Source organism: Cervus canadensis, chromosome 2, assembly GCF_019320065.1.
Source record: "Cervus canadensis isolate Bull #8, Minnesota chromosome 2, ASM1932006v1, whole genome shotgun sequence".
Lineage (NCBI taxonomy): Eukaryota > Metazoa > Chordata > Mammalia > Artiodactyla > Cervidae > Cervus > Cervus canadensis.
In genome coordinates, this window is record NC_057387.1 from 51,638,917 (window position 1) to 51,652,221 (window position 13,305).

A 13,305-nucleotide genomic window follows, 5' to 3' on the forward strand; every position below is an offset into this window, starting at 1 on the left:
TTCTGTGAACCTTTGATTGTCCATTTGTCTCTTTTATTAATTTTGGGAAATTTTCTCTTTAAGTATTTTTCCTGCCTCTTTCTTTATTTCTTCTACTTTTATTTTTCCAGTTATGTGCACAAGAAACCTTTTGTCATTGTACTGGGGGAATATCCTAAACTATTGAAGGCTCAGAATATTTTTTTCTCTTTATTTCTATGTTTCCATGTGGTTAATGACTATTGATCTATCTCAGATTGTATGGTTCTTTCCACCAATTTGTTCACATATTTTCTGTTAATTCCTTTAAAAGAATTCTTAGTCACTGATACTGTGCTTTACTTTTATAGGATTTCCACCTAACTATTAATATCATGCAGTCTTTAAAAATTTTTAATGTGTTCATGTGTATTATTCACCTTTCCATTAGATCTTTCAACATAGTAATAGTGATTTCAAAGGCCCTGATTGTTCCACATTAGGTTTATTTCTGATATTGCTTCTGTTCTTTGTCTTATCTCATTATGATGCATAGTTTTAACTTGGGTTTTTTTTTTGTTTTTGTTTATTTCTCATTTTTGCTTGACTCCATTTATATTGTATGCTTAGCATTGTAAAAAAAAAAAGTGGATATTGAAGTAATAAGATTTATATTTGTCAAATAGCACAACCTCTATTTTGGTTAGGATGATTGTGGTGGGGGGGGCATTTATTCAGTGTAGCGATTCATCTGTGCTGAGTTGTGTTGTTGCTACACTACATCAAGTCCACCACAAGCTTCACATTCCTCCAGTAGAATTCTACTATTTTTAGTGGAAGACCTGAAGCACCAGAAGATTCTTTTAGTTTCTCTGTTCCATCCTCAACCTTTAGCAAGCCCTGCATACTTGTCATGTGGGCAGTCTTTGTGCTCTTGACCTATTCCGGTGGTAGACTGCTGTTTTTGTTTTTTGTTTTTGTTTATTTACTCATTGCAAGACTTTGTTGAATGCCTGCATACTCTTAGGTTTTCCAGGCAAATCTGTTGCACCTCAAACCTTGAAAAGCTCAGCCAGTCTGCCCAACAAAGGTTATTGCATATCTCCTGCCCTGCAACTACTATTTCTTATGATACCTGATGGAGGCCAATGGAAGATTTTATATGAGTATGTGTGAATTTCTCTTATGTCAGAGTTTATTGGGGATTCTGGCCATTGTGCAATATGCAGGAAGTTTATTAAAAGTTTTGTTATTCTAATATCTGTAATCAAATAAAAGATAACTTGTTTATGTGACTCATTTTCTCAAAAGGGATTGCAACTCTTTGAAGTTTTGTCTTCTTGCTTTGTGACCTCACTTGGGATGGTTTCTTAAAAGCATGATTTTATAGATTATTTGGACCTTTTTTCTTTTCAGGTTGGAGCAATGTTCTCTTGAGACATTTTGGATTCTTAGTAGTTTGGAACATGGATCTCATTTCTCTCGATTAGTCACTCTAGCTTTACCAATTTCATAAACTACCAATTTTACAAACAGTTTGGTTGCTTTGACTCTCTTATTACACATTGGTTTTCTACTTCATTGTTTTGTTTTTATTTTGGTTTCTTCTACTTTTTCTGCATTTGGTTCACTTGAAGAGATTGATATTTAGCTTGCTTTCTACTTTAATTCTTTACTTGTTTATAGCTTTGAGGATATGAATTTCACTGAAATTAGTGATTTAACTGCATCTTGAAGTCTGATATATGGTATTATCAGTATTACTCATTTAAAAATATTTTATATTTTTCAAAATAAAATTTTCTGTGACCTATATATTATCTATAATTATAATATAAAAATACAAGAATCTTCAGTTATCTTTTCGTCACTGTTTTATAACATTGAAAAGTGAAAGTGTTAGTTGCTCAGTCATGTCCAGCTCTTTGCAACCCCATGGACTGTAGCCTGCCAGGCTCCTCTGTCCATAGGATTCTCCAGGCAAGAATAGTGGAATAGGTAGCCATTCCCTTCTCCAGGGGATCTTCCCATCCCAGGGATTGAACCTGGGTCTCCTGCATTTCAGGCAGATTCTTTACCATCTGAGCCACCAGGTAATATTTCTTTAACATAGCATTATGGTAAATTGGTATACTCTGCTTGACTTTAATTTGTTAACCTGAAAAAATATGGTTTCTACAGTGTTTGATCACAATTATCAACATATTAAATATCTATGTGTTCAACTTGCTACTTATCCTCTTCAAATCTTTGGGCTTCCCTGGTGGCTCAGATGTTAAAGAATTTGTCTACAATGCAGGAGATATGGGTTTGACCCCTGTGTCAGGAAGATTCCCCTGGAGAAGAAAGTGGCAACCCACACCGGTATTCTTGCCTGAAGAATTCCATGGACAGAGGAGCCTGATGGGTTACAGTCCAGGGAATTGCAGAGTCAGACACGACTGAGCAACTAACACTTCACTTTACTTCAAGTCTTCAACACCATTACCGATTTTGTGTGTTTGTTCTATTAATTAATTACTGAAGTGGGATAAAGTGGATAAGTGGGATAAGTGGGTCCTTAAAATTGTGACTTTCCCTATTCTTTCAGTTCTGCCATTTCTCAATTTATTGGAAGCCACATTATAAAGTGAAAGTGAAAGCTGCTCAGTCGTGTCCGACTTTGTGACCCCATGGACTGTATAGTCCATGGAATTCTCCAGGCCAGAACACTGGAGTGGGTAGCCTTTCCCCTCTCCAGAGGATCTTCCCAACTCAGGGATCAAACCCAGGTCTCCCTCATTGCAGGCAGATTCTTTACCAGCTGAGCCACAAGGTACATACAAATACAACAATATTATGTCTTCTATAAAGCTGAAATTTTCTTCAATTTTCTGCATGCCCATAGACAGGCATTTTTGCTCTTAAAATCTATTTTTATATTCTGCTATATATATTACTCACACACATTATAATCTGTTTTCATGTAACACTTGTAGATACTTTGGTAATAGTGTATATCATGTTCCAGAGCCAAACACATCTAAGTGGCCTTACAGTCTTCATCTAGAAACACACATCTTTATACGCTCACTGACACCAACAAAAAGCTGATGAAAACACAAGAGAGGAGATCCAGAGAGACAGAACAAGACCAAGAGAAAGAGAGAAAAAAAAGAAATTTTTTGGATCCAGGTAACTGAGAAATGATTAGCTTTATCGGTTTTAGGTCATATGCTAATCTTCCCCTAAATCAGTCTTGGTGGCTCAGGAATTACAGGGCCACAGTAATTTTCCCAGCTTGGATTCAAGTCTTGAATCTACTCAGTGTAGTCTCAGAGTTCTAGAAAAATCTGTCCCTGATATTGTCACGTACACCTTTAGAGTTACAACATGCTCTGCAGCTCCAAATATAGTATCATTCTGTTTCACAAAATAAGCATATGACAATCTGACTAAGGATTTTTATACTTTTCTAGCTGATTTTGCAGCTAGAGAAGTCTGCATAGGGAATATGTGCCAAAGCGCTTGCTCCTGGGGAGTCTTGGCCATAGAACTTTGAGACTACATTCTGCCTGTCCTTCCTTTCTCCTCATTGCCATCTGAAATACAGACGGGATAGCCAAACCCTGATTCACAGGGTTAAAAACCTGTGACAGAAACTGGTGACTAAGTAAAATTCTTGAGCTCCTTTTACAGAACAGCAGATAAGGGAACAGGTTGTTTGAAAACTCCTATTGTAACACAACAAAACTGGCTGATATCAGGTCAATATATGCACCAATATAGCTCATCAGAATCTGTGCAGAAGAGGCCTGCTTGTCCCATAGGCGACCCATGTCATCACAGCCCAAAAATCACCAACCTGTTTCACACCAAATCCTCTGTATTTGCACATGTCCCATGAAGAAGCATGTAACCAAGATAAACTTGCACAGAACACCAATTATCTCACTTTTCCTTATCACCGATCACCTTTCTCTAAGGCCTAAGTCCATTCTGCTTCTTGCTCCTGTTAATATTCTAAGCACCTGTCCTCCTGGGATGCAGACCTGAGACTTGTTCTCTTGCCTCCTTGCTGGGTTGCCTCTGTGGCAAACCTTGGTGTCTCAGTGTTTTGGCTTGTAGCTCCTTGGGCAAAAGAACCTGGTTCCCTAACAGCAGCAGTGAAGCTTTTAACTTGTAGGTTAGTACCACACCTTAGGATACATAAAAGAATGGAAGAAATCTGAATCAACCCCCAAACCCCAAAGGTGGATCCATCTTAGTAAAAGAACAGAAAAAAAAAAAAAAAAGTGAATATTTCTGGGCTATAAAATCAAGGATTAAATACACAGGTTCCTCTGTCCATAGAATCCTCCAGGCAAGAACATTATAGTGGGTTGCCATTTCCTTCTCCAGTGAAGAAAGAAATCACTGAGTTAAAAAGAAAATACTTTTTTAAAAAGGAAAGAGAAAAACAAACTAATTAAAGACTTTTCAACTGAAGAAAAAATAATAACCAAACCCCTTCTTTCACAAAAACACCCCTGAGAAACAGGCTGTTGAACTCCCATCCTACCATTCACTGGGTCATTCATTTGGGTCCCATTCACTGTGGGGTCAGGAATGCCTAAGCCACCTGTGGAGGAGGGACGAAATTGGGTTCACCAAGCCAGGAAGGGAGGAACCTTGTCTCCCTGGCTTTCCTGGAATGCACCCAGGTTACAGCCTCCAGGAAACAAAACAAAAAAAAATATATTAGTCCTTCTGTCCTTTCATTTTCGATTCTCATAAACCCCACCCATATCAGATGACTTTTTTTTTTAAACAAGCAACTGGCTTTTCAGCTTCTGAATCTAAGAGCAGTTTCCAGAGGAGCCAGAGGCAAGAGGAGCCCTAGGGGTGATCCAGAGCAGCTGACTTGACTCCCGGCTGCAGCGTCTGCTCCAAGTAAGTTTGCTCCTAAGCTTGACCTTCCAAGCACTGTTCTGTTGCTGCTGCTGCTGCTAAGTCACTTCAGTCGTGTCTGACTCTGTGAGACACCATAGACGGCAGCCCACCAGGCTCTGCCTTCCCCAACAATAAAATCCCCTAGTGCAGGCCCTATCCTGGGGGAGGGGAGGCGAGGATGGCGCCGTGGGGTCAGAGCGTAGCTCAAGCAGCTCAGAGTTGGTTGGCTTTGAGGCATGTCACCCTGACGCTCTGCTCCACCTGGAGCATGTAGCAGTTGCTCTTGTTCAGCTGCTAAGATGGTGTCCGTCTCTTTGCGACCCCATGGGCAGCAGCACCCCAGCCTCCACTACATCCTGGAGTTTGCTCAAACTCATGTCCATTGAGTCCATGATGCCATCCAACCATTTCATCCTCTGTCACCCCTTCTGCTTCTGCCCTCAATCTTTCCCAGCATCAGGGTCTTTTCCAAAATGTTGGCTCTTCACATCAGGTAGCCAAAATATTGGAGCTTTAGCTTCAGCAACAGTCCTTGAATATTCAGAATTGAATTCCTTTAGGATTGACTGGTTTGATCTCCTTGTTGTCCAAGGGAACCCCCTAAGCAGGGCTGGAGCAAAATGTCCGGCATGAGACAAGGAGGAGAGTATGCTTCATCTTCTGAGAAAAAGGGGCTGAAGTGCTTTTTAGGACTGAGGGCCCAAACTCCCAGCCCCCTCGCAGAAGCCCTGGGTGCAGTCTCTTCCTCCAGCCCCCTCCATCATGACTGCACCCCGCTGGGCACTGGTGGTAGTCCACAGACAATTTAAATCCTAACAGACTGACAGTGGATTATTTTTTTTCCTTAACATTCAATATTCTGATAATACAAAACTGTATTATTTGAAATAATTCAATCTCATTCTTAATTAAAAAAAATACTAATTGTAAGCCTATTCATGTTTATTTACCATGCATTTTTTTTTTTAAATACCTGGCCCATACAAATACTGCCTCTTCTAACTTCTGATGCTTGCTGAAAATACAGTGTGGGGTACTCTTAACTACCACTTCAGATAACTCTACTGAATAGTAACCATTGGAAACTGTTCATCATCTTCTGCCGTCTGGTAACACTATTTCATTCTAGTTACTTAGTTTTCAAGTTTCTTGGTTTGGAAATCTCAGAATATTTTTAATTTAAAAAAATACACGGTAAATTTATGGACTCCTACCAAAGCTTTATCAATATTCTGACTCAGAAGTGAATGCTACAATTCCTGTTGCTTAAAATTGTTCACCTTAAAAATAGTCATTTTTCAAGTAAAAAAGGATTTACTCAGGAACAGCATGGGAATTGTCATTTGGGACAAGCAAGCTATAGCAAAAGACATGGGGTGAATATAACCAAGAAAAAGAGGAAGTTTCTCTCTCTTATTTTATAGAGAAAAGTAGTAAGTTTGGAAGGATTGTTTTAAAAGAAAGTCCATTTGAGAAGAGTAGGCATTCAAGATAATGACACTTTTTCCTTGGCTGGGTTGCTGGGGTACTCCTGGGTTCTTCTAGGAGATATGAGGTATGCCTTTTCCTGTTGGGGGCTCTCATTGGAGACTCTCCTGTTGAAGATTTTTTCCTTGGGTTTTATGATTGACAATTCTTCTCATAACCATCTCCAGTGGTACTGTGTGAGAGCTCTTCTTTCTGGCCTGCTGATTCCATTTGAGTGAAGTTTCCTTTTATTAATTTTCACCTAACAGAGCAGTAAAAGGTCATTTTACGGCTCTATCTCTGCTCCCAATCCACTATAGACAAAAAAGAGCCAGAGACAGAGAGAGAGAAAGAGAAATTTTAGAGAGGAATTCCTTTGAGCAAATTCATGCTTTTTCCTGACTGAAAGATTTTAGATAAGTTATATTTCTTGGCAAATTGCAACTTACAGAATGCACCAACATGTTATAGCATATTGTCCAACTTATTTACTGTTGGAACCATACATTAATGCAGGAAAAGTTTTAAAAACTTTCTGAGAATTTATATCTTATCATCTGTATAGTAATGAATCAGGCAGGAATTACTGTTTCTCCTATAACACTGGTAAGAAAACGGAGGCTTTGCACGTAAGTTCCTTTTTCAAGGTTTCAACAGACAATAAGTGACTTGAACCCTCAGGTTTGAACCCTGGCAGCCCAACCCCAGAACCTGTGCTTGGACATCTCGGGGCAGCTTCCAGCTCCTCCAGCCTGACTCTTCCCCCATTGCTGGTCTCGCTCTCAGCTGTCACTGCTTGGGCCTCCAGCCTGCTCGTCTTCCTCTTGGGCTGGGTGTTCCCACTGCTGCAACCAGGGAAGGAAGTGTCACTTTTTCAGGCCAAAGCCAACTCTCCACTTTCATTCAGAAATTACCCTCCCAGTCTTCAGGGACACACAATTGTGAAATTATATAGGGTTGACTATGTGCTTGTATAACTTTAAAAGTATTGTAAGTATTATGAGATATGTAATCCTCCTAATGACCCCAATACCTTACATGGATCACAGCCTTGTCACGGTGAAGGGACATCACCAGATAGCCAACACCGAAATCAGACTGATTATATTCTTTGCAGCCCAGATTGGAGGAGTTCTATACAGTCAGCAAAAACAAGACCTAGAGCTGACTGTGGCTCAGACTGTGACCTCTTTATTGAAAAAAATAAGGCTTAAACTGAAGAAAGTAGTGAAAACTGCTAGTCCATTAGGTATGACCTAAATAAAATCCCTTATGATTATACACTGGTTTGGTTTGTGACTCTATGGACTGTAGCCTGCCAGGCTCCTCTGTGCATGGGATTATTCTCCAGGCAAGAATACTAGAGTGGGTTGCCAATTCCTTCTCCAGGGGATCTTCCCAACCCAGAAATTGAACGCAGATCTCCTGCATTGCAGGCAGATTCTTTACTGACTGTGCTATGAGGGAAGCCCTTGATTATACACTGGAGGTGATAAATAGATTCAAAGGATTAGACTGATAGAATACCTGAAGAACTATGGACAGAGATTGTAACATTGTACAGGAGGCAATGACAAAAACAATCCCTCCCCCCCTCAAAAAAAGAAATGCAAGATTGCAAAATGGTTGTCTGAGGAGGCCTTACAATTAGCTGAGAAAAGAAAAGACATGAAAGGCAAGGGAGAAAGGAAAAGATAAACCCAACTGAATGCAGAGTTTCAGAGAATAACAAGGAGAAATAATAAGGCCTTCTTAAGTGAACAATGCAAAGAAATAGAAGAAAACAATAGAATGGTAAAGACTAGAGACCTCTTCAAGAATATTGGAGGTATTGAGAGAACCATTTCATGCAAAGATGGGCACAATTAAGGATAGAAACAGTAAGGACAGAAGAGATTAAGAAGAGGTGGCAAGAATACACAGAAGACCTACACACAAAAAAACTTAATGTCCTAGATAACCATGATGGAGTGATCACTCACCTAGAGTCAGATATCCTGGAGTGTGAAGTCAAGTGGGCCTTAGTAAGCATTACTACGAACAAAGCTAGTGGAGGAGATGGAATTCCAGCTGAACTATTTCAAATCCTAAAGGATGGTGCTATTAAAGTGCTGCACTCAATGTATCAGCAAATGTGGAAACCCAGCAGTGGCCCCAGGACTGGAAAAGTTCAGTTTTCATTCCAATCAAAAAGGAGGGCAATGCCAAAAAGTGTTCAAACTACTGTCCAGTGCTCTTATTTCACATGCTAGCAAGGTAATGCTCAAAATCCTTCAAGCACACTTCAGCTGTACATGAAATGAGAACTTCCAGATGTACAAACTGGATTTAGAAAAGGGAGTGGAACCAGGGATCAAATTGCCAACATCTGTTGGATCATAGAAAGTGCAAGGGAATTCTAAAAAAAAAAAAAAAAAAAAAAATCTACTTCTGTTTCATTGACTATGCTAAAGCCTTTGACTGTGTGGATCATAAAAAACCATGGAAAATTCTTCAGGAGACATGAATATCAGACCACCTTAAATGCCTCCTGAGAAACCTGCATGCAGTCAAGAAGCAACAGTTAGAACTGGACATAGAACGATGGACTGGTTCAAAATTGGGAAAGGAGGATGACAAGGCTTTATATTGACACCCTGCTTATTTATTAATAATGTATATGCAGAGTACATCATGCAAAATGCTGGTATAGATGAATCACAAGCTGGAATCAAGATTGCCAGGAGAAATATCAACAGCCTCAGATATGCAGATGATACCACTCTAATGGCAGAAATTGAAGAGGAACTAAAGAGTCTCTTGATGAGAGTGAAAGAGGAGAGTGAAAAAGCTGACTTAAAACTCAACATTCAGAAAACTAAGATCATGGCATCCAGTCGAAGCAGTGACAGATTTTATTTTCATGGGCTCTAAAATCAGTGCAGTTGGTGACTGCAGTCATGAAATTAAAAAAATGCTTGCTCTTTGGAAGAAAAGCTATGACAATCTAGACAACATATTAAAAAGCAGAGAAGTCACTTTGCCAACGAAGGTGTATATAGTCAAAGTAATGGTTTTTCGAGTAGTCATGTATGAATGTGAGAGTTGGACCATAAAAAAGACTGAGTGCCAAAAAATTTATGCTTTCAAATTGTGGTGCTGGAGAAGACTCTTGAGAGTCCCTTGTATTGCAAGGAGTTCAAACCAGTCAATCCTAAATGAAATCAACCCTGAATATTCATTGGAAGGACTGATGCTGAAGCTGAAGTTCCAATAGTTTAGCCACCTGATGCAAAATGCTGACTAGAAAAGACCCTGATGCCGGGAAAGACTGAGGGCGAGAGGAGAAGGAGTGATAGAGGATGAAATGGTTAGATAGCATCACTGACTCAATGGACATGCTTTTGAACAAATTCCAGGTGATAGTGAAGGACAAGGAAGCCTCGCATACTGTAGTTGGACACGACTTAGCAACTGAACAACAACGACCTTAATGACAGATTGATCTTTACTTTTCATGTCAGCACTTTACAGAAGAGAAACTTGAGGCACAGAGAAATTAGTCTTCCCAGTCATCACACAGTTTGTAAAGTTTGGCAACATGTGGACGTTGCTTAGTATTGTCTTTGAGAAAATAAAGGGACAGTCCAAGCTCTCTGACTGCTACTGCAGTCTGTCTCTTGCGATCATGAAACACCCTACCATTGTAATAAAGTTCTTTAAAGTAGAAGCTAGCCCAGATGTGAGACTCTGACATATCTAGGCAGATCTGACAACACCCTGGTTGCTTGCTTCTCTTTTCTATCTGCTTAAGAAATGTCCTATAATTCCTGTTAATAAATTAATTCTTACATGCACAACTTTGTGTAGGTACCTTAAATTCTGCTGTGTTTGTTTGAGAGAAAGCTGCATTATCTCAATTTCTTTCTCTCACAGTCCTTCCTCTTCCAGCCCGTTCCTGCTCCCACTGCTTCCCTGCATCTGTCTGTTCTCCTCAAAGGATGAGGACACTGATCCCCTTCATCTTTCCTTTATTGTCAAAGTCTTCCCTGGATACTCTCTACATAAATTCAACTCCCAGTGTTCCATAGGCCATTGCTTGCTCATTTCCTTGTGATACTTTATTACCCTCTCATGTACATATAGGGCTTCCCAGGTGGCTCGTGTTAAAGAATCTGCCTACCAATGCAGGAGACATGGGTTTGATCCCTGGGTTGGGAAGATCCCCTGGCGTAGTAAGTGGCAATCCACTCCAGTCTTCTTGCCTGGAAAATTCCAAGGACAGAGAACCCTAGCAAGCTACAGTCTGTGGGGCGGCAAAGAGTTGGACATGGCTGAGCATGTACAAGCCTTACATATATGTATTTTGGTTTTACTTTCTATGTTATCTGTTTCCTCCACTGGAATAGAGTACCATGAGGCAGAGATTTGTATCCATTTTCTTCAGTTTGATACTGAGCCCCTAGAACAGTGTTCAGCACATGGTAGGTTCTCAGTGAATATTTATACAATTAATGAGTGACCAAATCATTCCCACACTCCAGAAATCATCTCTGGTCACTCTTCATCTCCTTCATGTCCCATCTGCCTCTACTTATCCCCAAAATGTTAGTGTTTTCAAGGTTCCATCACCAATACTTTGTTTTCTCATTCTGTTCACTGTATGGCTCATGTGGACAAGGTTGTTTTAGAGTTCATTTAAAGATCAATAAGATAATTTCCGTAATTTACCTGTACAGGCCTTGATAAAGGGTGGCTAAATACTTACCTTTTAGAAACATGCAAAGCATGGAGAATTGATATACAAGTTCCACAAACAGAAGGCCGATGTGCACTGTGAGAAATGACTTCCAGATCTTATAGTCTACTGAGTTGTTCCTCTGGGGTACAGGTTCCTGTGGCATCTGGATCTACTAAAATGGACCCCATCTGTTTGGTGGAAAACCGGAAAAATCAACTATCAGTGAATCCCGAAGCACTGAAGATTCTGGACCAGATATCTCAGCCTCTGGTGGTGGTGGCCACTGTAGGGCTGTATCGGACAGGAAAGTCCTACCTGATGAACCGCCTGGCAGGACAAAGCCACGGTGAGTGTTGTTCAGGAACATTTGCTGGGAAGCAGTGATAACACAGTCTGCTGACCATCCTCCTCTAGTGCCCTGTTAAGGAAGAGCCTAACTCCCCCCACTGAAAACAACTTTTAATTCTCACCACTGACTTTGTAACTCCAAACCTGTCTCTGCACAATGTTCCCTCTTTCATCCAGTAATGGAGAGTTCACAGGCCCATCAAAATGTCCACCTTATTTGTCCCAATCCCATCCATTGCCATCTTCTCAAGGGTTCATCTTCAAAAATTACTCCCTTCCTTTCTCCTTCATCACTTTTGCCCTAAACCACAGGGTTGTTTCAAATAGCACACAAATGTTGTTCAACACACTCTGTTTTTTCAAAGAGATGTAAAGAAATACAGACAGATGAATTCCTAAAACTCCCATATCTCAATGAGGCTACCACCCATCTTTTTTTGCTTCATTTAATTTCCTATTTCCAAACTTTGGTAAATTATACCCCTGTTTCTCTACTTAATCTTTTCTATTATCTGAACTATAATACATATAGAACAGTACATAAGACATGTATATATGTATATGTATATATATATATATACACACACACACTATAAAGTTGATAAACCTAAAGTGATCATCTGTGTAATCACTGCACAGATCAAGAAATACTTCAACACCCAAAAGCCCAAATCATGCCCTCTCATAACTTTCCTAGATCTCACCAATGTTTTTACTTCCATGGTGCATTCTTTCATTCTTCCTTTTTAAAAATGGCTTTATATTATGTTTCTGCATTTGTTAAGCATTGCTCAAACTTAATACAAAAGGAGTTACATTGTGACAATCATGGGGCTCTTGCTTCTTTAGCTCAACAAGAAGTTTATGAGGGAAATCCAGTTTGTCATACATATCTATAATTCATGTATATTCACCATCGTAAAGTATGCTATTGACAGAGAATAGGAAATTTTATTTATTCACTCATTGATGATGAACACTGGTATTATTTGTAGCTCCAACTTTTATGGGTTCACTGTTGTGAATATTCTTGTATCTATATCCTGGTGCACATGTGCACTAGCTACCCTTGTTTGATATACTCAGAAGTGCCATTGCTGGGTCATGGAGTCCACATGTTTTCAGACTTTCAAGATAATATCAAACAGTTTTTCAAGATTTATGTGCAATTTATGTGCATATTAGCAGTAAATGGAATTCTCCACAGCATCATAAAAATTTGGTAAGATTTTTTTTTAGCTCTGGCTGGTCTGATGTCTGTACAGTTGCACATTATTTGCCTCACTACAAGTAAGTAGTACTTGTAGATAGACTTCTCCCTGTCTTCCTCTTTCTTTTTGTTTACAGTCTCCCATTGGCCTCAAATAAAACATTTTATATTGTCTTTCTTTTAAAGAATTCTTGACAACTAGTCAGGGGAGAGCACTTTTTCTTTGCCAGGCTGAATAATTAATAGGTCATGTTTTTTGGTAATTAAAGATTTGAGAACTCTAAGAAATGATATCAGTCAAGATGTTTCAACAGTCAAGGTGTTTCAAAATATTCCTTTTTATTCTATTCAAGATAACATCAGGTAATAAGGAGGTGATTTCCATTACTAAGGAAATCCTTCACCTGGTTATGTTTTTTTCTTTTTTTGGTTATATTGCAAAGAACTTGAATTGTGGCATTACTATCCCAATTAAATGACAGGAAGAACAAAAACAAACAAACAAACAAGTAAAACTGGTGCCCAGTCAAAGTTCGCTAGCAGAAGCAGCTCACTACTGTCTCCTTGTTATGATTCTTTGTCTCTCCTTTACCTCACATAACTGACAGTGATGAACTTCAGTTATACCCTGCCTTTCTCCCTGGGGGAACTGGGAGTTCAGACTGCTCTGTATTAATCAGAAAGCAGTCAA

General features: G+C 39.5%; 1 protein-coding gene across 4 annotated transcripts in view; it reads left to right on the forward strand.

The window, feature by feature from the left end:
• Positions 1-4,740: 4,740 nt before the first annotated feature.
• LOC122436715 (guanylate-binding protein 4-like) overlaps positions 4,741-13,305 on the forward strand; it is a 78,090-nt gene continuing 69,525 nt past the window's right edge. For all 4 annotated transcript variants that reach the window (XR_006268084.1, XR_006268085.1, XM_043460732.1 and 1 more), the window contains exons 1-2: positions 4,741-4,869; positions 11,207-11,402. Coding sequence is in view for 2 of the 4 variants with exons in the window: in XM_043460732.1 (XP_043316667.1) it covers positions 11,234-11,402 (169 nt within the window). In the remaining 2 variants the exon portion in view is untranslated. The remainder of the gene's footprint in view (positions 4,870-11,206; positions 11,403-13,305) is intronic.